At 42.5% G+C, this 27,700-nt stretch overlaps 2 protein-coding genes and 1 long non-coding RNA gene across 10 annotated transcripts in view; 1 reads left to right on the top strand and 2 right to left on the bottom strand.

Annotated features, from left to right (window-relative positions):
* Nucleotides 1-10,409, top strand: part of SLC45A4 (solute carrier family 45 member 4) — a 69,819-nt gene extending 59,410 nt beyond the window's left edge. For 7 of the 8 annotated variants that reach the window (XM_068672741.1, XM_068672740.1, XM_068672746.1 and 4 more), the window contains 5 exons: nt 726-905; nt 1,902-2,977; nt 3,075-3,174; nt 3,916-4,127; nt 4,842-10,409. In XM_068672741.1, coding sequence (XP_068528842.1) covers nt 726-905; nt 1,902-2,977; nt 3,075-3,174; nt 3,916-4,127; nt 4,842-5,204 — 1,931 coding nt within the window. In that variant the 3' untranslated portion in view covers nt 5,205-10,409. The remainder of the gene's footprint in view (nt 1-725; nt 906-1,901; nt 2,978-3,074; nt 3,175-3,915; nt 4,128-4,841) is intronic. The other variant, XM_068672745.1, reaches the window with a different exon arrangement.
* On the bottom strand, nt 10,153-10,995 carry LOC137851534 (uncharacterized). The gene is made up of 2 exons (XR_011093268.1): nt 10,863-10,995; nt 10,153-10,599 (listed from the first exon to the last, which is right to left on the bottom strand). It is a non-coding gene; the product is annotated as an uncharacterized lncRNA (long non-coding RNA).
* A 374-nt stretch (nt 10,996-11,369) lies between these two features.
* DENND3 (DENN domain containing 3) overlaps nt 11,370-27,700 on the bottom strand; it is a 33,464-nt gene continuing 17,133 nt past the window's right edge. Inside the window, exons 10-23 of the mRNA XM_068672737.1 lie at nt 27,143-27,239; nt 24,269-24,372; nt 23,775-23,956; nt 22,885-23,406; nt 21,595-21,857; nt 21,069-21,239; nt 20,057-20,186; nt 19,498-19,605; nt 18,048-18,187; nt 16,654-16,814; nt 15,627-15,760; nt 14,740-14,855; nt 14,471-14,608; nt 11,370-13,000 (exon numbers count right to left, since the gene is read on the bottom strand). Coding sequence (XP_068528838.1) covers nt 12,800-13,000; nt 14,471-14,608; nt 14,740-14,855; nt 15,627-15,760; nt 16,654-16,814; nt 18,048-18,187; nt 19,498-19,605; nt 20,057-20,186; nt 21,069-21,239; nt 21,595-21,857; nt 22,885-23,406; nt 23,775-23,956; nt 24,269-24,372; nt 27,143-27,239 — 2,467 coding nt within the window. The 3' untranslated portion in view covers nt 11,370-12,799. The remainder of the gene's footprint in view (nt 13,001-14,470; nt 14,609-14,739; nt 14,856-15,626; nt 15,761-16,653; nt 16,815-18,047; nt 18,188-19,497; nt 19,606-20,056; nt 20,187-21,068; nt 21,240-21,594; nt 21,858-22,884; nt 23,407-23,774; nt 23,957-24,268; nt 24,373-27,142; nt 27,240-27,700) is intronic.

Here is a 27,700-nt window from a genome sequence, read left to right as displayed (position 1 = left end):
TCTTTAAACACAGAGGTTGTTGCAGAGCATTGCAAAAGTGATCCGTGTTCATTAGGCATCCCTTCCTGGGATGCTGTTGTGGCAGGTTTTGAAAGAATAACCCCTTCTGAAAAGCACTGGGAACACTGCTGTGCCTCTCCCAAGGGAGCCTGGAGCAAACTCAGCAGAAGTGAGCCACGTCCCAAGGTCTTCTCCAGACCTCTTCCGTAGCCAGCTCATCTCTTACACAGTCATCATCATCAGTTACACTAATATTTTTATCATTCTTGCGTGTCTAACAACTAAATCTCTCTGATTCAAGTAATTCACGCCTTTGTCAATGATTAGTTTTATGAAAAATTCCCTGGCAATAGATGAGGTTTGTCATTCTGCTTTTGGATGCTCTCCTCTCTCACCGTGGCTGTCTCTTTTATAAGAGCAGCCTTCAGCATTTGGAGGAAAATACATGAAGAATGCAAAATAATCTCCAGTGCTAGCAGTGCGTCAAGAGACACTTTAAAAATAGCATTTTGAAAAATAAATGTCAGCCTTCCAAGTGTAAAAACATAATCTTCTGCCCCAGACCTTCCATCAGGCTGTGCCAGAGAGTTAAAATGGCCAATTTGTTCTGCAAAGGAATGTTTCCAGTAAGTGTGCTGGCCACCTTTCTCTTAAAATTAACCTTGCTCTTCGTAGTGCTTGCTTTTGGGCTGACGTGCTCAGATTCCTCTCCTGTTCTCCCTCAGGTCTGGCTATTGGCGACGTCCCGGACAAGCAGCCCATCGGTATAGTTCTCACGGTGCTTGGCGTTGTGGTGCTGGACTTCTGCGCCGACGCAACGGAAGGGCCAATTCGGGCGTACCTGTTGGATGTGGTGGACAGCGAAGAGCAAGATATGGCCCTTAACATCCACGCCTTTTCAGCTGGTACGTGGCTAGATCATGTCTTGGCAGCTGTCAACTCTTCTGATGACCGAGTTTTGGCTGAATTGATTTTTCCTGGGTTGACTGCTGTTTTTTTCATCCTTTCCCCCTGCCATTTCCTTACTAGTACTGAAGCTCACGGTGCAGCTGTCTTGGATGAAATACCCCGGCACAGAACAGAAAACTACTTACAGAGTATGAAATACAAATGCAAAGTGCACTTACCCAGTGGCATAAAGCAACAAGTTGCTGGTTAGCATTATAAAATTTTTAAACCGCTTGGTTAAAATGAGGGCTTTCAGCATTTGGTGCTATCTGCTGAATAGACAAAGCTGAACAGTAGCAAACTGCAGCGAGTCTGTTACTTGAACGTAGGTTTATGTTCTTTTTCCCCAAGTGCCATACTTGGTAATGAACCTTGTATGTGTAAACCTGTGTGAAAAAAGGGCAGTGACCTACAGACTGAGGAGCAGAGTTATTGCTGCACCTTTCAGCTGCAGTATACACTCATTTTAAGACATGAATCCAAAGATGTGTCCTCCAAACACTTGTAGTCCTTCTTTTATTTACCACTTTTCCCCAAACATGCACCTTTCGGGCACTCCATCCCTTCTGAGGCTAAGGGAGCAACAGCCTTTATCCCATACAGTAGCAGCTGTGCAGCCCCAAAAAAGAGCTTTGCACAAACACATCTTGTTTATTTACTCCTCCTTGTCTTTATGGATGCATAGAATTTGTAAGGGCAGCAGCAATTAGTCCTGTAGCCCTCGGGTTGTCCAGAGCTAGAACATATCCATGTGTCCCAAAGAAGGCTTTTACCAAATAAATGGCCCTATCTGATATTTCCTCACATTGTGAGCCAAAAACTCATTCAAACTCATTTAAAACTCATTTCATTTAAATTTTGTTGAAATTTTCTGATGTAAGCAACTCGTATGTCAGGTTTAATGTGCTTTTTTGGCAGTGCTTATTGACATACCTCCGTTTTCTCTTCCACAGGTCTCGGAGGAGCAATCGGTTATATGTTAGGAGGGCTGGACTGGACGCAGACCTTCTTGGGTGTTATTTTTAAATCTCAAGAGCAAGTCCTTTTCTTCTTCGCAGCCATTATTTTCTCAGTCTCCGTTGCTCTCCACCTTTTTAGCATCGAAGAAGAGCAATATAACCCTCAGCAGGACAGGATGGACGACGAAGGAGACACCCTCTCGAGTGTCAAATTCAGCGGCAGCCTCCCCCCTCTGAATCGGCTGAATGTGATCAGCGAGGAGGAGCCGTACGGAGCCTCGATGTTCCACGACGAGGTGCAGTCCGAGCACGATCTCAACATGGAGTTCCTGGAGGTGAACATCGTGAGGAGTAAGAGCGATTCCGTTCTGCACATGCCCGACGCCACCTTGGAAATCGAATCGGAGCTGCTTTTCCTGCATGACATCGAGCCCTCAATTTTTCAGGACGCTTCGTATCCAAACACCCCCGACAACACCAGCCAGGAGATGATGAAGTCCAAACTGAACCACCTCGCTCCTTTCCTCAGGGACAACGAGAAGGAGGAGGAGATGTTGCTCGATAACCGCTTGAACGAAGACAAAGTCCCGAACGCGAACGGCTCCCTGCGGAAAGACTTCCTCAACGGCCACGCTCGAATAGGCATGAAGCAGTCCAGCACTTCCAACTCCATGCGGAGGCGGAGGCACATGTTCTACCGGCAGCCCTCCTACACCTTCTCCTACTACGGCAAAATCGGCTCGCACCGCTACCGCTTCCGCCGAGCCAACGCCATCGTCTTGATCAAGTCCTCGCGCAGCATGAACGACATCTACGACATGCAGAAGCGGCAGCGGCAGCGCTACCGGCACAGGAATCAGAGCGGCGCGACGAACTCGAGCGGAGACACTGAGAGCGAGGAAGGGGAAACCGAAACCACCGTCAGGCTCTTGTGGTTGTCGATGCTGAAGATGCCAAAGGAGCTGCTGAGACTGTGCGTTTGTCACCTCTTAACGTGGTTCTCGATCATTGCTGAAGCTGTGTTCTACACGGATTTCATGGGCCAGGTCATTTTTCAGGGCGATCCAAAGGTAAGAGAGGAGTTCCCATGTGCAGACCCACTTGGAGCTGCTTGTTTTGTTTCTGAGGTGTGCTCACCAAATGTCTTTCTCTTTGCGTTTGGCACAGGCCCCTTCCAATTCAACGGAGTTACATGCCTACAACGCGGGGGTTCAGATGGGATGCTGGGGGCTGGTGATTTATGCTGCTACTGCTGCCGTTTGTTCAGGTAAGAGACTGCACAGCCAGACACTGGAACGCACCTCATCGATGCACTGCAAGATAAAAATGGTTTCGCTTCAATTAGCATCTACCCCCTCTTTTGGAGTGAAAAATACTTCTGAAAAGCACTTTGGGTGGTCATAAAGAGAGAGATTTAAAAAAAAATCCTAAAAATATAGAGGTAGAAATATGAATAGATGAGTTAAATGGCATCAAGCACAAAATGATTCCATTTTTAAATGGCATTTAGCTACTCATCAGGAAACTAAAATTTTGCTTGTTAGAAGATTCAAGAACGTATAAAAAGGGTTTTCCAAAGACTGTTTTAAAATGAAGGTTTTACACAAACTGAAATATGGCTGAAAACTTCAATCATCTGATCATTTCATCTAGCAAATGCGTTTGCATTAGAAAGAGCTCTGTGCTCAGAGTACAGCCGCATCGATGATGTTTAATAAATAGATAACAATGAATGGACTTCCACTGAGTGGACTGATTGAGTTTCACGTTATTGAATTGTGCTGCAGGCTCGTAGCAGGGCTGTAGGCAAGTCCCTGAGCTCGTTAGTTCCTCTCTGAAGCAGCAATACATCTTTTTCCCAGCGAGGGCTGAGCAATGCTGCTAAGCCTTGCCAAATACGCAGTGAGCATCCAAATCCTAAAAAGCATATCGAGCTGCCACAGCCATGTCAATACCATAAAAGCTCACCAAATAAGCTGGTTTTTGTTTTATTCTTGATCTCTTGCAGCCTTGTTGCAGAAATACTTGGACAACTACGACCTTAGCATAAAGGTGATCTACATCCTGGGCACACTGGGTTTTTCTCTGGGCACTGCAGTGATGGCGATGTTCCCCAACGTGTACGTCACCATGATCATGATCAGCACGATGGGAATAGTCTCCATGAGCATCTCCTACTGCCCCTACGCGCTTCTGGGACAATACCACGATATTAAAGAGGTACGTGGAGTACTTTGATCAAGGCAGAGCATTTATCTGCTCTAGGGAACCTGCTTTGGCATGGGGGTTGGACCCAATGATCTCTTGAGGTCCCTTCCAACCCCTACAATTCTGTGCAGTTATATGAAAGGATTGCATATCTCTGTGCAGAGATATGAAATGATTTGCATGCATGTGGTAGATAAAGAGAGAGGAAATAATGATTACAGTATTTATTATCTACATGGTGGTTGCCACTGTTATGGTAGCATTAGTTAGGTTCTTGGCAGCCTTAGATCTTGAGGTGAGCCTGGACCTGCAGCTCAGGGTTTGAGGAGAGGTAAGGCAACCTGATGCTGCTGGCAATGAGGACAGCTTTCCTGCCCAGTTTTTAGCCCTGTGACGTTTGGCTTACAGATTACACGAGGATTATTTATCATAACACGTTTCTGTGCTGGAAGGGAGATTCCTGGTTTAAAATCACAGAAATAATTTTCACCAATGGTTCCGTGTAGATTTTTTTTTTATGAAACCTAATCCTGGAGCCAAAGTCACGCTAGGTAAATATCTACCTCGGGGTAAGGTGAGGAGGCTTTGATAAGGAGATAAGGAGTTTGTCGCTTTGGACATGGCATAAAATTGACCACGTGGCTGAGATATTGAGGAAGATACCCGTCTAAATGTTTGCTTTCCTGCTTTGCTTTGCCTCCTAACACGTTTCTTGTCTCTTCCCAGTACATTCACCACAGCCCCGGGAACTCCAAGCGAGGATTCGGCATCGATTGTGCGATTCTGTCGTGTCAGGTTTACATCTCCCAGATCCTCGTGGCCTCCGCCCTCGGCGGCGTGGTGGACGTGGTTGGCACGGTCAGAGTCATTCCCATGGTGGCTTCAGTGGGATCCTTCCTGGGCTTTTTGACAGCCACCTTCTTGGTGATATACCCCGAGGTCAACGAAGAGCCGAAGGAAGAGCAGAAAGGACTGGGTCCTCCAGAGACCACCGAGGGCAGCAGCACGAGCGCGGAGAAGCCGACAGTGCTGAAGCTCACGCGCAAGGGCACCGCCGCGTCGGAGCTGGAGGGCGAGTCAGCCGTGTGAGGCTTCACCACATTCCAGGGAGTGCAGGTGCAGGATCAAGAACTTTCTTTTCTTTTTTTTTTTTTTTTTTCCAGGAAAACGAATTAGGATCTTCACTACTTGTAGCTAAAATTGCAGAAGAACAGGCAGTTACATGCAAAAATGTAAATGAAATTCTGTAGTCCTTACTCTAGGTTTGAACAGGTAGCTATGATGCTAATTGCTTTCTCTACAACTTAGAAATGTCATTTCTGAACACTTTTTTATTGCGAATACATTTAGATTTCAAATAAGTTTTATTAATCTGCATGAGACTCACAGTGTATACAATTAGCAGTTAGAAAAAATAAGTTTTCGGCTGTTTTTAAACTAACTCAAAATGGAAGCTATCTCGACTTCTAGTCTCTTGCCATTTTTTTTTGTCTGAACATTTCAGATTTCACTAGTGCAGTAGCTGAATCCAACGCTTTGACACCTTGACCAGTTTTTTTTTTCAGGAGCGTATTATTGGTCTGACAGCTACAGTTCTTTAACATGAATTTTAGATTTCATATTTTCGTTCGTGCAATTACTACAGAATAGTTTTATTTTCACAAAGAAAAGAAGCAATTGCTGCAGTTTCTAAGAAACTGCTGCGAGTCCTTTTGGTCATACTGTCCACCAGCTGCTCCCACGTCTGCTGCTTGGCCCAGGCGGGTGGCGTTGGGTGCGTGATGTGAACCAGAGGTGGAAGGAGCAGCGGCTGGGAGAGGCGGTCGGCACTCACAGGTTTTTTGTCACGAGTGCTGAGCTTTGTGAATGTCTTTGGAAATAACGCTGTGACAATTTCTTGCTGGGAGTTTCGTGTGCCCGTGAGCTTTGGGGTGTTCTCGGCGTTTAAACCCAATCGTCTCTGGATGAAGCTGCCGTGGGGAAGGGTTGTCTGTGGGGTCAGCTTGGTGGGATGGGGTGTGCGAGTTGTCACCCGTGGGGAAAGGAAAGCTGTTGCTTAATTGCACTTTTTCTGATCCTTTAACCTCCCGGCTGGGAAGGCAGCGGCCGGGGGAAGAGCACAGTGTCAGGCCTACCTCTGTGACTTTGTGGCATCATCTGGTTGTGTAAAAATCCGTGTCGGAAACAGTTTTTAGGCCTTAAAATCCAACCCACTAGCGTGTGTTGCTGTTCCAGGCCGTGTGTTGGAGGACTTGTAGGCTGGTCCAATCCCATCAGCGTAACCTCTGCGCCCCCTTCCTTGATTCAGGACGTAGCCACGGTGCAAAGACATTTGCTGTGAAGAGCTTCAAAGAGCTGTGCTAATCCGATTTAAAACCTGATCGGGATCGCTGGCAGTTCCCCAGTCCATGGGCAGACGAAGCTCAGAGATCCGGCAGCCGTTTAAAGCAACTTCAGGACCCCAACTTCCACCCGTCGTCTTCTGAGAAGCGTTTGTGATGCTATTGACCCATTTTCGCGTGGACCTACAGGCTGCAGCCCATCCGTGGGCTAAGCAGCCGACTCACACAGCTCCTCGTAAGATTCCTGCTGCCTCAAACTTCTTCTACTACAGTCCTTTAAACCTGCATGTGGAAATCATGCTGCAATATAGTCAGTCAAAAGAAAAAAAAAAAATCTATATATATATATTTCCAAATGAGAAGCAGTTTTTAACAAATTACTTGAATTGTCGATGTATTTAAGAAATGTTTCTTTTGGTATCTTCAAAGTCGACGTGCGGTCTCGGCTGGCATCACCGACGAATTCCTGGTGTGGTTTCCAGCTGAAGGCTTTCGGTCGGTGCCGACGTCTTTATGCTGGCAAGGGTGACGATGTCGTGTAATCGCACAAGACTTTTATTATTTTTTTTCTCAAATGTCTCAAAAAAGTCTTTTTTTTTTCTTTAAGGTGATTTTTTTTTTTTTATTTAGGACACATACTGTGAACTGTGTTCGGACAGGGGAGTAGTACTACTGAAAAACACGAGACCTTACTGAAGCAATCAGTTGCGAGAAACGCTTTAACTGACCTTCTGCCGTGAATTTGATCATCTCAGTTACATTTAATATATTCTGGTGATATTCCTATCTAACAGAGCTGCGCATTGTATTTCACCCTATAACTGGCATTCATGTAAAATACAAACTGAGTTAGACGTTCTAAAGCGGCTTTAATATTTTATTTTGAAAACTCCTTGAAGGTTCTGCTTTCGGTTCAACGAACACTGTCGAACGCTCCTTATTTCAGTCTCTACTTCTCAAAAGGTTCTTCTACACTTTGAAAACCTGCTGAAAATCTTCTGGTCAGCGCCAGCCTTCCCCCGTTTTCCCCCCGGTCGTGGTTTCGGTGATTGTGAATGGTAGCTTCAGCCCGGCGTTGCTCCAGGCAGCGCCTTTGTAAGCCAAGATTTCTTGCACAGGGAACGCAAAACAGTTTTGGGGTTGAGGTCACGCTCTTTTATTTAGCTTTCTCGGCCGGGGCGAGCGGCGAGGAGGGAGAACGACATTTCCAGCCCAGGGGGGTTCAGTCGCAGGCAGAGCAGGGCCGGTTTGTCCCAGGCAGCGTTTTGCTGAGCCTCGTTTCAAAGAATTGGACGTTAAAAGCCAGATTTGGGATTGGCTATGGGGTTCTTTAATTACCCTTCACGACGCAGAAATACGCACACCGCCTTGGAGCAGGAAGCTCTATTTCACTGCCCTCTAAAGCCAAAGGAAATAATTACCCATTGTAAACAGGCTGAAGTATTTGTAGTGTTGCCAGAAGAATTAACTGGGGGCAGCCCCTGCCAAAGTATCTCCTCCTGTACCTCGGCCAGCCTGTGAAACCACTGCGCTGACTTCCAGTGCGCTCACCAGTGATGGTTTCTGACGTCTGTCAGAGAGATAAATGCTTTTTTTCTGGAATTTCTGAGAGTTTTCTTAGCCCCGGCACTGCTCAGGGTAGAGTGGGCACTCGTTTGTGTCTAGATGTGTCCCTTACCTTTATTTTGATACAGAAAAGATGGGTTTTGTCACAATTCAAAGCTAAACTAGTATGATTTTATGTCTTTATTACAGAAGAGAGAGTTGAGGGGGCTTTGTTTTTTATTCCTGGTGATAGTAAGTGTCATTTTTGTTTGCTGGTATTCCTGTATGAGCTCATCCTGCGTGCTCCGTGTCCTGGGACCTTCATGCAGTCGTCTTGAGGCGCAGTGGTTTCATTCCGAGTCGCTCTATACTGTAAACAATTTTAATGTTTTGCTGCGGCCTTTCTGACCTCCAGCACCTCTGCATCAGGCACCGTCAGTGCTCAGTTTCTTGAGTGTTTTCGTGAGGACTTTGTGGTTTGTGAGCTGTGTGTGGGTAGGAATAGCCACAGGGAGGCAGAGAAGCTCCAAGCGATGCGCTCAGCAAGGCGTAGTAAGGATTTTGCACTGCTGGGTTATCGCAAGAGCCCAGTCAGGTCTGAACCGCTTGCGGCTGGCAATTTGAGATTCCAGAAGCAATAATTTCTTAGGAATGTTTCCCTTCCTGCTGGTTAGATGACGGGCATAGAGATTTATTACCTACATAGCCTTTTCGGAACACAACTCCGGTCGTTTGCGAGCGCTGGCAGTAAGCAGGCACCAAAAGCTGTGGGTTGTTCATCATCGGGAGGGAGGAAGCCAGTAAATCCCGCAGAGGTTAGCGCTCCCTGAAACACGCGCTGTCCTTTTCCCCTCGCCTCGGGAGCCCAAGGCGACTGTTCTCAGCAAGGTTTTCATCTGAGTTCTTCCAGCTTTTCCCTCGTCCTAGCCCGCTGCGCGATGAGCTCGGCTACACGTATAGACCTTATTTAAATCACTAAGTAAACTCCTGCATGATACTCCAAGCACATGTAGCAGCTTCGGCATCTGAAGTATCTATTGTGAAAGAGAAGTCGGTTTTCTTTGCAGCTGTTTTGTCCTCGTTTCCTTTTCATAGGCCAAATAAATGTTAATGAACACCAAATGTTGCACAGAAATGTTGTTAATGACTGTGTAGAAGAAATACCAAATTTTATTTTTCTTTGCAGAAACTTTTATGGTTACAGAGAGTTCTCTAGCTGTTATTCTTAAGCGACAAAGCTGAACGTTTGTAAAGCGCGTTGAAAAAGTGGTCATTTTAAAACCAGGGGAGCTACCCAAAGTTTTCTGTTTCTCATGTTGCATCCAGAACAAGAGGCGAGCTGCAGCAGCCTCTTTGGTTTCAGCAGCCTGGCCAGTTAGAAAGGGTGTTAGATAATAACCAAGGGGCTCAGGCTTTCAGCCTCGCACAGGGAAACACGGGCACTCCGACATTGACCGAAATTACAGTAGTTTAGTGGCAAGCATTTACACCTCAAAAAAAAGAGAATGTTTTCAAATTTCTTCTCAAATTCATTTTTCTTCTCAAATTCAAAGGCTTTTGGCACAGTTACGACCTGCTAAAGCTTTACAGAAAAGCCCGGACATGGGTTCATTTTGACATATTCTACCACGTTCTGAAATTGTCTGACATTTCCAAAATTTCAGAGTTGTGGGTGGAGCTCTAGGAGCATTGCCTTGCTCAGCCAGGCATTGCCCACACCTATTCAATCCTCAGCGATAGCCAAATTGTAGTAAACAGCCCCAAAACCAGGAAGACTTCTCTCTTATCACATTGGCACTTCCCGATGATGATTTTCTTTCGGATGTAACATGAACACTAAGCCCTTTTGGTAGCCAAATGACCAGCTTCTTTAAAATGCCTCATATTAATAGAAAGCTGCATATAGGCATCTCATAGCGGAAAAAAAAATAAAAATAAAAAGAGAATATTTAGTTCCTTTGTGAACTGGCCATATGACAACTACTTTTTTATCAACTTATTAAGTTGGGGCACTATAATAGCTCTTGCTGAGTTTAGCAATGTTTATAAGCATGTGTTAAACACATAATGTTAAGTTTTATGAGGAAAAAGGGATAAAGAAAAGTAATGTCACAGATGAATGTTTGAGTGCATAGACGGCATAATGTATGTATGTTTTTTATTTCTACACTGTTGAGCTTATTTTCTGTTTTAAGGTCAAAAAAAAAAACAAGATTTGTTGCATGAGAACTGTTTTATTGTGTTCTGCACTTTCTGTTCTTTTTGTATAATCTCGATTTATTTTTTTTCATTTACGCGTAGAAAACAACAACAACAAAAAAATCAATTTAGAGCTATTCTACTTCACGAGCCGTTGTGTTCTGATCTGTTGTTCTGAAGTTCGATCTTAATAAACATTTCAGTAAGAGTTTGGGGCTCGCGTTCCTGTGTTGTTTGTAGGGGTGGGGGTATTTTTGTGACGTTTTGTGATGTTTGAGGGAGGGAATACCCATGGAGGAGCAACGTGCTGCAGCCTGGGCGAGGTGCACGCCTGTTTTTTTTTGCTGTTTGCTCTCAGGGCTTTGCATTCCCAGGCAGAGGCGAGGGGTGGCAGCCACCTGCGAAGCCAACAAAGGCCAATGTTGAGAGCTACAAGGGCAAAGCAGCTCAGGGGACTGCTTCCTCCCTCCTTCACCTGCACAGCTGCCTCTCCTCTGCTTTCATGGGGTGTGAGACCCTGCTGGACCTGGCCCTAAAGGGGCTGCAGCAGGAAAAAGTGGGCCAAAAGCTGGGGCTGGGGAAAGGCAGGGACCTGCAGGGACCCCTGCAGCCTCCACCCAGCGCTCCCCACCTCATCCTCGGCCCCAGCGCGGCCTCTGACCTGCTCGCAGCCGGAGCTCCCATCGCTGCAGCTCCTGTGGGTTACTTCTAGAAGCAGATGCTGCCATCCCTCGGCTTGAATCATCAACTGCAGGAAGGAACAGACCGCAAGTTAGCCCTGAACCGCAGCCGGCTTCCAAAAAAAAAACAAGGAATCTTTCCAAGAGGCGGAAGAGGTGAACTGAAAGCTGCACGGCACAGCTGAGCAGCCCCAGCACGGGGCTAAGGAGCCACCGAGTGTGCTCAGACAGGGCCCTGCTGCAGCTCCGCTCCTCAAAGGGGCGTCCTAGAGCTCAGAAGGTCTCCATGTCCTCTCCAGAAGGCAATTAGTTGGTGTTAAACTGAAGGCAGAGAGGAGCCAAAGCCTCTCTGGGCAAGTGAGATCAAAAATAGCAGCTGGCTGTAACACAGGCTGGCAGGGTGCAGCACCACTTTCGGGTTTATCAATAATTTAAATACTTATAAAAAAAAAGTTAAACAGGAGAAAGAACAAGACATAAAGACAGTCTAGAGTATCAATATAGTGTTTAATATTCTTAAATTGAAAAAAAATACTAAAAAGATAAAATTACATTTGCCATCATATGATGAAATTGTCAGTACATTGAAAGAGTCAGAAGTATGACATGAAGTACATTTACAGTAGTTTACACTTCACTGTTTCAGTTTACACTTGTTAAAAAAGTAGCAGCCCATTTTTTCCTTCTACTTACAATAATTTAAATATTGTCTTCCACTCTACTGACACAAATAAAATTATTCTGCAAAGATTTCTTGTTTTACTTGAAGATGATTTTGTTACCAATGGGGAAAAAAAAAAATAATCAGGAATAGATCAGGGAATGCTGCTTGAAAGAATCCCTTTGACTGCAATCTGATGGTGCCCACTCCAGTAATTAAGGAGTAGTTTGATGACTTTGCAGAACTTAAATAAAATTACATTAAATTAAGCAGGTTCTCCATTAAATAACAGCAGCTCCTCTGCTTACAGAAAGGGTGACCGAAGAGAGGGCTGGCAGAGATTTGTCTGCAAGGCAACTTAAGTGTTGCTTCCAAAAGAAAGCCTGATATACGTTCTTTCAATAAACTATTAATAATAAACTGCTGCATGTATTAAGTGCTTCAAATGAAAAAAAATCAGTTGCATGAAGTGTTACGAGTATCAACTGCACTGTTTTTACAGGAAGAACAGGTTTAAGAAGTAAAACCTTATGGAGACTACCCAAGTATCTTGCTTTACCAGCAGGAAGCTTTCAGTGCCATCAGGGAGAGGCCGCCTGGACCTACCTTGTAAATAACAGCACCATAAATATACACACAGCGGTAGCAGACGGCCCTCCCACCTAAATCTGCTGGTTCAGAAAGGTACTGGGCATTTACAGCAACTCAATAAATCAAATTAACACATTTGGGTGTTTTGTTTGGGGTTTTGTTGCTTTTTTTTTTTTTGGAGAGACTGGGTTCTGTGTTGTTTGTGTTTTTCCCTCCTGTGAACATTTCCAACTATTTCAGGCTGTAAGGCCATTTTTTGTGAGTTTTTAAGGTAATCCATGCATCGCTGAAAAAACATCCCTGTGGAATTACCAAGCTGATCCTCCGCTAGCTTTGGCTCTCTCAGTGCAGCCCACACCACGGGGTCCGGCCTCCAGCTCCGATCCTTCACACCAAAATAGGGGAAGTTGAAAGCCCGTGGCCCCGCTATTCACATTTCCATTGCTTTACCCAACGTGCAGGTGCAATTCAAGGTGCAAGGTGAGATTCGCTTCTAGTCTGATTTTCTACAACAACGTAGCTCCGAAAAATAACTCAATAAATACAAAAATAACACTGACGGCTGGTTGAAATAGATGCAAAACGCTACAGTAAACAAAGCCCGAGGTCTTCTTCCAGCACAGGCAGGCACGCTGAATTTGCATTTCCATATTTTGGAAAGCAGAACTACTCGACCTTCCAAATTGCAATTTTCCCTTCCTCCTTTCCAGCACCGCTGAGCACGTATCTGTCCTCTGCCGAGCAAAGCGCCTTTACTGTGTCGGCGTGCCCAACCAACTCCTTCTCCACGCTCTTCTTCTCAGTGCTGACCACGTAGATCTTCCCTTTGGTTTTGCCCTGGGATGTTCCGCTGCTGCCAACCCACATCTGGAAGAAAAACATAACAGAATAATGTTTTTTGATAGATTTTGTTCTAGGACACAGCCGAAACAGGAGATTTGCATGCCATGAGAATAAAGTGAGGTTCAGTCTTGCTAAGCTGGAAGAAGGGAACACTGAGAATCTCCCATATATGTATTTATTGGATTCATGGTTTTCCCTACAAAGAAAGGGGTCCTGAAGAGCATCCTTAGGAAAAATGAAATAATCAGGCTAACAAGTCTGACTTCCATCCCTGGAAAGATAGCAGAGATCATCACAGGGGATAAAATCACTGAGTAAATGAAGAAATTCTTACTGGTGGTGAGCATTAATACAGAATATTTTTTAATCTGATCTATTGGGAGCAAGTCAGCTGGGCTTCTGACAAAAAAAAAAAAAAAAAAGAGATCACAAGAGTGCAGATGAGAATGTAGAAGAAGAATGTAGAACTATTTTTCAACAAATCCCACAACTAGAGAAGTAAGGGCCCCGTGTGGAAACTAGAAAGAGTTCAGTTTCATGCAGAAGAAAGCACTTCTCTTTATACAGCTGGCAGTGAACTTCTGGAACCTGCTGCTCCAGGAAGCTGCCGAACCAGCAAATTCAAGGTTTACAGAATTTGGGTCCAAAACTAGATGAGACTGAGGAAGAAATACACCCATTTATTTCTTGTTTAGTACCCCTCAGCAAGATTCAAGGAGAGTGAGTGAGTTTATCTGCAGAGCTGTGAGGAAGAGGAGTGTGGGTGCTCCAGGCACAATGACAAGCTTGGACAACAGAGGCAGGCTGGAAGATGGTGTTTGAACACTCAGGGTCAGGAGATGGAGCACGCAGGGATATTTTCCAGTTGTTTCTTTGATATCAAGGTTAGTTAAGGTGGAGTTGAGTGAGGAATGAGTTAAAGAGAAAAGGAGCAAAGTTCAAAGTAGAGCAAAAGAGCCCTTAATGATATGGCTTTCCAAACAAGCTTCTAATTTACAGGTTAGCTTTTCTCATTTCAGATCACAAACTGAGCCAAGGGCACAGAAATCTTCCCTGCTTCATGAATTTTTTCATGAAGTGCTTCATTTTAGAGGATGGCAGTACGGAAAATCTGAGCGGAGGAAGCTTTTTTCCCCCAACAGATATCTATTAACCATTTCTTTGTGAGTTAAACATAAACCTGTCCATATGGTACCACTACAGCCACACACACAGCTACTGACACTACTCAAAACAGCAGGCACGCAGCCTGAGGCCAGAAGTGACAGGGACACAAAACAGCTCAGGGGGAAGCTCCATTGGCCTCTGTCGAGTTGTGCATGAGGTAACTAAACAAGAAAAAGGTCGTCTACGAAACTAGGCATGCTAATGGGCATTTATTGTTAGTCTATTAACATTTTCTTCCAAAGCTCAGCTGCAGGAGCCTTTAGATTAAATATCAAGGGACCCTTCTACAAGAATTCCACGAGTAAGAACAGTCCAAATGTCTCCCACCTGGTTTTTAACTTGTATCATGCAGGTAATCTCAGAGCAATCCTGAAGATGAATTTTTTGGGGCGTGCTTGTGAAGTCTTTGGTGTTCCAAATATACAGGTCACTGCTCCCTGAATACGATGCCCACATTTCATTTCTCTAAAGGACAGAAAGTTTTGTTTAGCAGCACTGCTGACAGGAAGCATAACATGCTAAGTAACAGTATTTTCACTTGTAACACCGCATAATGTGGTGTGGAGACGGTATGACTACCAATTCAAATTTAATACCTCAGGAAAGAGCTGGAAGCAGAGGAAATATGAACGCAAATCCTTCAGGTGGCAATCAATTTTCATCTGCAGTCGAAATTCATAAGTTGACATAACGAGTATGCAACTTCCAGTACCTTCAATACGAAAGAGAAAGCGCTGTTAGCGGAAGTGCCTGCTTCTTCCACAGCCACAAAGCAGGGGGAAAACAGGCAAAATAAAGCAGATGCATCTAACAGCTGTCTTGTTTCTCAAGTCAACAGTGAAATCTTGGAGGTTCTTCTTCCTCTTTTTTATAGCATCTATTTTTTACATCTGTCCTTTCTCTAAACTCTGGTTACAATTCTGTAGCATGAACACCTGTTAGGAATCCAAAAACACTGCGAGGAGAAAAACCAAACTCCTTTACATTAGGAGATCTAAAGGAGTATTAGGAGATAATCCTTTACCCAAACATAAATCCTGCCTTTATTTATCTAGACTTCTGCAGAGGGGATGACAGGTTCAGGGCCAGAAGGCAGGCATGAGGATTACCAGGTCGGACCAATAACATCAAAGCTAGCCAAAATATCAAATGGAATTTGCAAACATCATTGTCACTCTAGACTTTTAAAGGGCTTTTTCAAAGCTTTTCATTCCAATTTGCAGGGAAGGGCAGACAAACAGGGTGTAGCAAGAAGTCACATCCTGCAGTAAGGATAATACCTTTAGGAGAGATCCACGCTAGCCAACTATGAAAGTGTTTTGGAAGCCTTACCTGCTGAAGACTGCTTAAACAGACCAAGTGGAAAGAATATCACATACTGAAAAGTCAGTGTTTGAGATTAATGGACTGTTCTGCCTAATAAAACAGCATATCGTGTGAAGATTTAAAAAAATAAAGTTAATTGTTAGAGTAATGAACTTACAGCACCACAGCTGGTCATTATGAAGTTTGATAGAAGTGAGGTTCTGGCAGGGCAGCTGAAACACACGGTTAACTTTCAGAGTGTTGATGTTCCAAGCGATCACCGTGCCATCTAAGCTGCTCGAGTACGCTTCACTGTTGGTACAGATAAAAAATTAATAATGACAGCACAGTGTACATTCATGTTCACAACAGAATTCATGCACAGAAGAGGCTTAGCGTAAAATTTGCTATTTTGCAGGTAAGCCTAATTACCTTTTTTCACTTCATAGACTGAAATCCAAGAGGCTCCAAGCCAGACACAAATCATTTTAGCAGTGAACACTCAGCCTCGCTAAATTATTTGAAACAGTGACCAGAGCCTTGAATGGATGAGAACACATCCATCCCATCATCCCATTCCCAAAAAGACGCCTAAGGAAAGACCTACGCTTTAACTAGAGCACCAATTACATCATGCTTGAGGAGTTAAGTACAACAAAAACATCCCCTATAATCCTCCTGAACGCTGTTGCTTGTTAGGACTTTTGATTAAGATTCTTGACACATATTCAGCTTGTCATTGACCACATCCCCAAATCCCTTTCTCTCCAGCCTCTCATCCCACAGTCTGTACATATATTCACAGGAGCCCCTTCCAATGTGCAGAATCTGACCCTCGCTCTTGTTTAACTTCATACAGTTGGTGACTGCTCAGCCCTATAATTTGTCCAGATCTCTCTGTAAGGTTTTTTCCTTCCAACATCTCAGAAAATCAGCCACTGGTTTTCTCTATGCTCCTTGAGCAAAGTTAGTTTTTTTGTTTTTGCTTCAGTCAAATAATTAAGGCACCATACTGCATCACTTAGACCTTTAACTGGTCCTGTACTGCAGGCTGAAGGTGCCCAGACTGATGAATACTTCTCTAGCTACATAAAATGTCTCTTTGTTTAACCACAGGAAGATTCTCCTTACATCCACGACTCTTCCAGTCTTTCACTTTTGATTGTAAATGTATTTTAAGACAAAAACAGTGTAATTAGATATACCTGGGTATCCCATTCTTCTTCTCCACAACGATGTCAGTGATATCAGAACGATGATCATTTAGCTGCTTATTACAGGACATGCTGTGGGTGTTGATTATATAAATTATGGAGTCTTGAGAGCCGATCCACACTTGACTCTGTTCTACCATCACCATACAAGTCTGGGGAGAAAAAGCGGGATTAAAGACAATTCAGAAGAAAAACACTTTTGAATGTAACTTAAAAAAATGCTGCATTAAGAGTTCCAGTAATTACCATAAAACTGTAACAAGATCAAGACTCAGCACTGCAGTATTCTATGCTTTGCTCTGCTGAAGAAGAGGGGAGAGAGGAAGAAAGAGAGAGAAAAGGGACAGATCTCTGCCGAGTTTAACCTTCAGTAATTAGGATTAATCATATCTTGATTATTGACTCCAAGCTGTGTTTCCTGGCTTACACAAAGTAAAAGTTACAGATGGTGCCAGGGGAAACCACTGAGGTTGGTGTATTTCTGTCCTCTGGATTAGAATCTGCACTAGCCACCTGACATAAACATACTTCCCACTTTAGTTAGAAGTGGTGCCTCGGAAAATATCATCTTCACTGCCTCTGGAACATCCTTTCTGTATTCAGAAACTTTTAATTTCTCTCTCTCCCAAGTCCCATAGGTTCCAAACTTCCCGCCTCTTCTCCAGAATATGCAACATCCAACCCCTCCCCTAAATTTCCACTTTTCCTCCACCCCCAGCCCCTCACCATCAGCTTTACTTTTCCCTTTCTCCCACATTTATCCTAAAAGATGTTTCTCAACTTCCATGCAAGTCCCCTATCCAACTCCTTTGCTGCTTGTTCTTTCTTCTGCATGTTTTCCACTCAGTCCCAAATCTGATTTAGCTTTCCGTGTTGTTATTCTCTCCCTTTCAAGTTACTTGTTTCAAGCCAAGCATCTCTCTTTAATCTGTTGTTAGAGTCACCTTCTTTTTGACTGCTCTCTCTTACAAAATAATCCACTGGTTTCCTTGCACCAGATTCCAGTTCTTCATCACAGATGACTTTCCGTGCACTCTTTAGGCTCTCCTCAGCTTCTCTTTATGTAGACTCTCTCCACTCAAGCTGTTTCAAAGCAACCTCCCTGCCCCAAGCGCCCACGCCACTAGCCCAGCACACCTGACCAGCACTCAACCCATCACTTCCTACCAGTTGAGTTATTTCAGCATAAATCCATTTCCTCTCCTCTCCCTTTTCCTTAAAAGCTTTCATTTCTCCAAGATGACCATGACACAAACAACCTGAATGTCCTCCAACAACTTTTAATGAATAACAGCATGGCCTAGCCCCACGATTTAGGGTCACATGGGTTCTAGCAACAGAAAAACCAAGCTGAAGAAGCAGTTATGGTATGTGTTAAGTCTCACCAGCCTGCAGCGGCCCATTCTGAAGCAGTGCTGTTGGATAGACCAGGTAGATGCGTCAAAAACCACCACTTTCCCCTCATTTAAAGCACACCAGAGTTTCGGGTGAGCGCTGTCAGGTCTTTCTGTAGGGTCAAGATGTCCTAAAAAAGAAACAGAGGAGAAAATTAAACCACTTTTGGAGACACAGGGAAAAAAAACGTTATTAGGTTAGGCAGAGCAACTTCCTAACAAAATACACCCGTGTGCTGCCACTTAGTGCTCCAGTTAATGAATTGGATGACACAGCTCATGATGAATTTGTGCTCCTGACCTATCTGTTGCCCAAATATTAGGAATTAAATGTGAACTTGCATCAGAAGACTAGTAAGGTTATGAATTTAACCCAGAATTAGTAGCTCCACTTCCCACATTCACACCCACTGTGAACAGCCTCAGATACATGCCTTTTGTTTTGTTTTTAAGTGTATGATCATATACTTTGTGTCTCATACATCACTGCCAGATGTCCTGCACTGTATAGATTTACTTTTGAATTAGAGCAGGATCTTGCAGCAAAGGAGAGTTATTTCTAGGCTTTCTCCTTCACTTTCTGGCTAAATGCATGTCGTGAGTGAGGCAGAAGTTAGGATCTCTAGGGAGTTCTTAGTGCTTCTGAACCAGAACACCCATGTAAATCATTTAATCCAGAACTTCTCATGTGCAGCACACTCCTCACTTCCAGACGTTAAACCTGAGGTGAAAAGCTGAATTTATATTCAAGTCTCATTAAGAAGTGGAATACATGTACGACTGCTCTGAAAAATCAGAGCCAACCCAAATTAAGCATCTGAAATGATGAGACTTTCATCCTTAACTTTTTTTTTTTTTTCCTCCAGCACATTTTGAATCAGTGAGGTACAAATTTGCCAACTATCAAACTTTTGCTCGCAAGGAACACGGTAATACGTTCTTCAGTAGTGGACTTAAATCAAGTGCAACAAATTAGACATTGGTTGTCACTGTATCCTGTGTGATCCAGAGGAATATGGATCTGTCTGGGATTTCAAGAGGTAGTACACTATTCCCTGCACTGTGGTTCCACAAAACACCCCCATATGACTCTACTGGAAGATGAAAAGGAACGGTGAATGATTATTGATCAATAGTGGAGCATCCTTCTTCCACCCCGCTCAATAAGTGAGGTGGAAGTCTTAATGGGAAATCAGCGCATTAACACATAATTGGAGACCATTATAACACATACACATTGGGAAGCAAATTACAGCTTTGAAAATATACCTTGGAGTATCTTAATATGCAACATTGCTGTTCTTTTTTAATGATTTTCCTGTTTTAGTATTCTACACGCAACCAAAGGCTGTCAGAATGTGAACAGAACCATACCAGGTGCTGGGAGATAACCTGCTTTATAGGCTAATTAAAGCTAACACAGAGAAATTCATCACCTCACCTGGAGTATAAAGCAAGACATCTATTGCTTGTGGAAACGTCTCACCAGCTGAGGGGTTGATCTTGTGCTTTAACGTCTCTGAGGTTGTTTTGGGTACCATCATGGGCACTGAAATAGAGATGTAAAAGGTTACAAAGCGCATGCTTAAAGCCTGAAATAGATCTGTAATTCTTCTGAAAGAATAATTCTGCACCACTTAATAAAATTAAAATTATTATCTTTCATTTTTCTTTCCCTCTAACTTTGGCTGACCATGAAAGCCCAAACAGTATTTGTATGAATTCTGGTAAGAGAATCACGCATACAACACCCAAGCAATAAAGAAGTGAAACAAAAATCCAGCAGCCTATATATGGACATAGACATGCCAACTATGTCGTGATGCACAGGAGCAAAATAAATAAATAAAGCTACTATTTAACAAACTATGCATTTTTTATGCATATATGCAATTTATGCATTTCTGCAGAAATTAGCTTGAAAAACTTAATGTAAACAGAAGAAGCTGAGGCAGATGGTGAACCCAGAGCAGGCTTTGTGGTATTGCTGTGTGACTGACCTTCGTTTTTCATCCTGTCAAAATACGACAGTTTAGAGGCTGCGTAGATGCTTTTGGAGGACTGTAGTGCACCAACCACAGCATCCATCAGGAGAACGTTTGTCAGCGCCTGCTGAATATACTGTGGATCCTAAAGACAAAAGTCTTACTGTAGTTTGTTATTTTCACAAGTTATCTTTCACAAGGTTGTGTCCCTGGAGCACAGCCCATGCTAAGTGCAGTCAGACCCCATTTCAAACCCCACTCCCGCGTCCCATTTCACCCCCAAGCAAGGGCACAGAGCAGGGAAAGAAGAGCTACTTTTAACTCATTGCACTGAAAGAAGTATTCCAGATCTGGAAGTTCAGACTCGGGATGTGCAAACGAAACCACATGAGCTGCACTGATGGAAACCACACAGCATGGACAGGGTAGGGACCAATTTTCAGCCTGGACCTCTCTGCACAGAAGTGCATTACTCTTGATCTCAGCTAAAATGATCCAAAACCTTCCTGGAGAAACATCAAGACACATTTTCACTATTAAACTCATCACTGCTGGAGGATTTGGTGTTTTAGATGGAAACCATGGTTGTGTGATCCTTTTTCTCAAGGTTTCTGTGACAGAAGAAAGCATCTTGCTCTGTTCATTCAAAGGGATCTAGAACCACCAAGATTCCCACGTGACAAAATCTTTCTGTATATTATACACTTTAAGGGAAGCAACTTGTGGGAAGCTTTCTTTTGGGATCAATACTCTCATGCTGTAAGTTTAAACTATAGAACTATTTCCCATAACTGGTGACTAAACAAAAAGGTCCAGGCTAATGGATTAGAAAAAAGTAATTTTTAAATGTAACTTCACTTTTTTTGGTAGTATTCTGGATGTACCATATTTAGAAGAAACATCAGAAGCAGCAGCTTATTACTTAGCTATCATGTGCTGAAACATAGAAATTCCAAGATTGATACATGAGTAATTCAGAACAGAGAAAGCACACCCCTTATCCAGTTAGATGTGCCCAAGTTTATACCTTGTGATCATCTGCCATTTTCTTCCCAGCCCACATTTCTTTCACTATCAGGTGCCAGAGATCACACTCTGTTTTAAGGTTAGCTTCAAAGACTTCTTTTTTGGATCTTGTTGCAATCCTCAGAGTAGGTATTTTCAAAAGAAGGAAAGCTACAGTTGTGACCTTCACATCCTGGGAAGAAAGAAAGCAAGGAAGATGTACCGTGCAGGCACGGGTGAGGTGCAGACCCACGAGTAAAAACACTCGTGTTTTTACACACCTCCAGCTCTATATCCCACTGTACTTTGCATCTTTCTGTATATCTAGAGGTTACAGGCTTCAGATTTTTGTACCATGCCATCTTAGGACCCAGCACACCTCAACCCTGCAATTCTCGGCCTGAAGATCCAGAATTTTATCTGATCACTGATATCAGAGGTGTTTCCTACAATCCTCACTGAAACAGTCAGGTTGAGGCAAATCTCTTAGTAGAATGGAACAAGATTCGTGATCCAGGATCATGCAAGAGAAATTCCTCGATGCTCACCTCTATGTCCCTGAAAGCAGCAATATGGATATAGCCAGGACGTCCTCCTTCGGTCAAAAGGAACAAGCGTTTTTGGGTCAGTGCTATTTTTCCTACACCATAGTTAGTTTTAACTGAGCAAGACAACTTGTAGACACATTCGTTTTTATCTAGATGCTCTATTACTGCCGGTGGCAGATTCACTTCTTGAGCTTCTGCTTCGGTTTCTTTCCAGTAGTTGTAGAAGTCTCTGAATGTTTCAGGATCGATTTGTTTCTGATGCCCTAAAAAAAGCAGAATGCTGGTTACTGTGAGAAACTATTATACAGATTTAAACAGAAAGATGGCTTTAAAGGATAGCTTTAAACTTTCAGTTTGTGCTTCTAGCAGCATAATGGGTAAACAGAGTACAAAAAATATCAAAAAAAAAAAAAAAGTTGGCCTGGAAAAGAGTTTGGAGACAAAAACTTTCTTGAGAAGGATTTATAGAGAAGGAAAATGCAAACACTGCACCATTATTTCTTTTTTTTAAATTCTTATCAGAAAAATCCAGCCAGACAATGGGAAAGGATTTGTAATCCCCTACTGAACTGAATATTTTTCATTATTACATTCCAGTTCCTTATCCTATACTGTGTTACTATGCTACATACTTAACCTGGAATAAAAGTTAGACTTCCAGCAATTAAAGACTTCAGCAACAGTTATTCCAAATACATAATTATTCTAAGAATTCAAGTGGGTCTGAAAGCAGAGTCAAACAAATTCTTGAGAAGTGTATTCCACCTTTCGCCTCAGAACATCTTGCTATTTTGACTAACATTTAATCCTTCGTGGCACAAAATGTAACAGTTACTGCAGTGACTAGGTCCAGAAAGAACCAGTGTTTTATGAAAGCACTCTCAAACTGTTTTTAGAAATCTGTCACAAGACTCAGATCTCATTCAGGAGATAAGGCAGTTCTCTCAAACATGGAAGTAACCTCTCCTTTTGCTATGATGACCATCCAAGAGGAATTTAATTTGTAGCTACTTGAATTCTGGAATTTGCTAGGTGCTTTTAACAGTCTGCCACCTTGCCAAGCTACCTGGTGATTTTTAAGACTTATTTTCCCTTGGCAATTAGGTCAACACTTTACTCTCTAAGCCAAAGCAGAACTGCACACCACAGATCACAAAACAAGTAAAACTACCTCATCTACACAATCTGGAAAACTGTAAGCTGTGTGCACATAAGCAGATTCCTTGTCTTTATTGTAGAACTGTCATTATGTCAATGTAGATAATCCATAAAAATATATTTTCTACCCACCTACTGTTAAGGCATCAAACAACCGATGTATAGTGTCTTTGTCTCTGACAATCCCAGACTCCTGGATTCGCTTCACAAAATCATCCAGTTGCATGTGTGTTTTTGGCAATGCAAAGTTTTTTACGTGGTCATCTATTTTTGTAACTTCCCTTTGTTTTTCCATCACTCGACTTATCAGCTTCTTCAGCTCAGGCTTGCGGTCTGCTTGAAAACGCTCAGAAGGAGGCATGGTTTCCACGATCTTTCTTACAAGATCAGTAGGAAAAATTCTTAAGTCTGTTTTATCTAGGTTCTGAAAGTCAGAAAGTGCATTTAGTAGCTTCCCTTGCATCAAGCTAATAAGTCCCCGGAGGTAGAAGTACCTTGCCAGCAATGCTGACTTGTCAGGTGGTAAGGTATTTATAGCTTTGCTGAGATGGTTGAAGAATTCTGTATAGTAGGAGTGAACACACTGGTACATCAGAGGAAAGTGAATTTCTGGGATTTTGAACGTGGTGACTGATTTGGAGGGCATCTTCAGAGCTAAAAACAAAAAAAAGAAGGTACACTGATTAGCATAAGCAGCGAGTAAAAGTGTGAGTATCTTCACAAGCAGCAGTACTATAAATAATGCAAAGAAATTCCAGTTGTGCTAAGGACACAGATGCACTGTATGCACATCCTCCTTATTATCAGAGTGTTCCCTATTTTGATAACATCAGTAATATAAAATATATTTGATATATGAATATGCAAATTAAAATATGATACACACATATATAAGCACAGGCTCAAAGTGACCCAGCTCGCCGTTTCTTTCTAGCATCTGACCCTGCTTCTGTGGAAATCACTGAACGATGTCACCCATAAAGACAACAGAAAAGCATTTGTTTGACACCTTCTTCCCTTACCAATGTCTGTTTCTACTCTTCGAAATGAGGAATTTCTAGGGGGGACTTCTGGTAGTTTGATATCTTGCAGATTAGGCATACTGATCACCATACGCCTATTTATCGTGGACTGTGAATTCATTTGTTTAGAAGCCATTTTCTCCGTGGCCATTCTTCTTGGGATACGAAACATCAAGTTTAATCTGAGAGAAATAATTTTAAAAGATATGCAATTAGTTTTACAACGCTGTATACATACACAGTAAATGACTACTTGATTATTTTGTTGCTGTTTTAAAGTATTAAGTTACAATCGCTGTGTTAATTTACAATTCCAACAGCTGTGACTGGACACATTTATATCATTCTTTCAGAGCAAGCTAAATAAAATGGCCTATCAGTTAGTCACAATTTTATTCATGGATAACCTGATCTCACACCAATAGAGTCAAAAGGACTTATCGCTTACACCAAAATGAGATTCAAAAACACAGTAAGAAATGAGAAAGCATTACCTGTCTTCTTCAGACTGGGTACTCAGCTCAAGTCGAGCAAAAGCATCCATCTTTCTGTTCAAACGGGCTTTAAGAAAAGAGTGAAACATGTAGGTCTCCAAAACCTGCGAGAGACAAACTGATTAACTCTTGATCATTTACAAGTTAGCAGCATCTTTTGCTCATTTTTATTAGCTTTGCTTATACAAAGCTAAGAACACTGATATTAGCAGTCACAAAACCAAAAATATTTCAACACAAACTTCAACACCAGAAGAACCAACTCAGCTTTCATACACCTTCCATACTTGCTTAGTGGCAAACCACAATCTCAGACCAACCTTGAAAAGAGGGAAAGAAAAATAAAAAAGAGAAATACTGAGCGTAACAGAGAATTTTAGCTACTGAAGTGTAACAGCATTATTTTTTGCCTGTAACAAAGTGATGCAGATATTGTCTATGACTTGGAACAAGAAGTTTCTGGCACTCTAATGTTACATAAAACTACAAAGCTACCAGTCCCACCGTTTCAAATTAAAACAAGATGAAACCAGGAGTTGAGGCAGCATAACACATATAACTCTATAAATGTTAGTACTAACACAGAGCAATTAGTGTTGTCTGAAGTTAAACGATTCAGAAAACTGATCATTCAGAAAAATCCAATGCAAACTTCGTCAGGAGAGTGTCATAACCAGGAATTATAACCATTCCTGTTATAACCAGGAATCCTGTCTTTATGCTTATGCAACTTTTAGCCATTAGAAACGGAATGACACTAACAGAAAGACAGTTGCATCTTTGACTGTAAATACAAAAATTGTTTTAATTAATGCTTTATCACAGAGGCTTGGCTAAAGTACGCTTTTTAGTCTTGTAGTTACCGGGGTGGGAGTTTATTGATCAGATAAACGTAAGTAATTTTGATTTATGAATCAGATTCGTAAGTAATTCTGGTACTCTGAACTTAATGGAAACATTTTCCCAACAGATAGCCTGTTTGTACTCAGGATGCCTCTTATCTACCTATTTGCAATACATCCTGTAAAATGGCATCTACAGAAGCACCAAGATTTCTGCTTTCAGGTATTCTCCAGTAGATGGCGTATTTTCTTTCCAGTTGTATGTACAGGCGCTGACAAACTGCAGGAACCGAGTCCTTCCTAATGGTTTTTAAAGATAATTAATCAAGATAACTCCAGATATCACTAGATACCATTAACACTATCGATAACACTAGATAGCACTAGTAATTAGTCCATATTTTTCTAACTTGTAAGATTTACTTGAAAGCATACATGTGGTATTTTAGTATCTAAATGAGTCATCTGTTCAAAGGTCTTCTTAAATATGGTTTTGTTTTTTTTTGAAATTTCAACTCATGAAGTTGCCACTCCTTCATTTATAGCATTAGAAACTGCCATTGAGAACATTTCAATTATTTCTATTCATTTGAAATCCTAGTCAGAACACTTCTAAGTTTTTGGCCTGCTGACACATTAACAGGTTCTTTTTATTTTTTCCTTATTTAGTTTGGTAAATGGCTAGACACAAACCCTTAAATACGCGAATTCTATTTCTCAGACACATGACAGTTTAGTTTAATTACCTGAGGGTAAATATTAATTTAATTAGGTGCAAACAGATTAATGAAAAATTAACTGCAAGGATAAAAATCTCAAACTTTGAGCTTCTGGGCAAAGCATAAAAATCTCAAACTGAGCTTCTGGGCAAAGCATAAAAATCTCAAACTTTGAGCTTCTGGGCAAAGCGCCTGAACACTTCAAGAAGCTCTAGTGTAATTTGTCTATTCTTAGTTTCTCCTTTTCCCCCTGCTCCTTTCTTTCTTCCATTTTCACTTCCTTTCTCCTCACTTCCTCTCCTCGCCCAAAGGGTCTCCAGCCTTTGATGATCAGTGACAGCCTCACACCAAAGAGAACAAATCCTACAGCCTGGTGACCAAGATGCTTTCTTTTTAATGAGGAAATCACACCCATCCTATTTTTTTTAGGATATACACAGTTGTTACATTAAAAGCATCCTTATGCACTGGTATTCCACAAGGAAAATGCCTGCAACCTCGCAGAAAGCTGCCTCACTGAACACACTGGGTAAAAACGGAGTCATTTGGGAGCTTCAGCAGAGGACCTAAATCATGCTTACACTAACAGAAGGATCAAGCTGATCAGAACAGCAACAAAAGGAACTCGGGGCTTGTACAGGCAAACTCCACATGCCTATAGGGCTTTAAAATCAGGTATATAGCAACAAGATGAGTTTGCAGGAGTGCTGGGAGAAATTAAGTGGGGATTTTAAGGTGTCCTTTAGCCTGAAGAGCTGTAGTTCTACCTGCTGAGCCCAACACAAGCCAACTCCTGTGCTTGGTGTGAGCAGCACGCTCTCACTGTGCCATGCTGTAGGAAACAGGCTCAGGGCCTGGAGCCAAGCAGGCATCAGCAGCTCCACGCCCCGCTGCCCACGCTGCAGATAAGGCAGGTGCTTCAACTCGTGCCATTCAGGCTCTTCTGCCGTGCTCACAGGCTTGCTCAAAACCCGTGTCCACGCATGGGCTTTGGTCCAAACAGTCTGGACAGGTGCCTGCGCTTAAAATGCAGTTTAGATGTAGCTCTACTGACCATCTGCCATAGGTTTATCGCACCCCTGGGGAATTATGTTTTATTTGCTCTGAAATTACGTAGTGTCTTGCTCTCCAAAATGCTGCCTGCTATTTAATCTGTTTACGGTAAATAAAACAAATCTCATAAAGCGTTCTGTGAAAGCTGGTGAGTCAGGAACACTACACAGCCCAAACTGTGACCATTCCATTAATTTTTGGCATTAATCCTAAAGTAGGGATTAATAGCAGAATCACAACATATTTAACACTGAATTTACCTTTCTGTAAAACGGCTGGTCTCCCACTGCCCTTGTTTTCAGAAATTCTTCACTGTTAAACACTCTGTGTTCATAATTTAGATGGTCTTTTACTTCCCTGGAGATAAAATAAACACAAAGATAAATATGCTTGGGGATTTGTAAGTAAGTTGCCCTTTTTGCAGCAGCAACCCACTGATACTACCAGAAACATGCCGCAGTATCTGCAAGGTCACTTACAGTCCATGGGATTAATTTCAGTAACCCCTGGAGGAGAATCTGTATATTTAAGTCATGACTTAGGCTCCATCCCTGAAATGGTGTCTATATACAGGATCCCATACAACCCCCTGGAGGCACTATGAAGGCAAGTGCACCTCTCCACATGGGCAATGTGAAATCTGTGATCTGGCTTCATTTTGTCCCACTGCCTCACATCTGTAACATGCACATGAGACACTGAAAATGTTTTGCTACACTCTCAAACTCTGCTCCTAAAGCCAGCACTAACTGACAACTTGTGTTGTGTCTGAAGAGAAAGAGTTCTTTCAATAAGAGAGAAAGTGATATGCAATATCA

Source organism: Anas acuta, chromosome 2 (assembly GCF_963932015.1).
Source record: "Anas acuta chromosome 2, bAnaAcu1.1, whole genome shotgun sequence".
In the NCBI taxonomy this organism is placed as follows: Eukaryota; Metazoa; Chordata; class Aves; order Anseriformes; family Anatidae; genus Anas; species Anas acuta.
The sequence above is the reverse complement of the archived record's forward strand: the minus strand, read 5'-3'. Positions and strand labels throughout refer to the sequence as shown.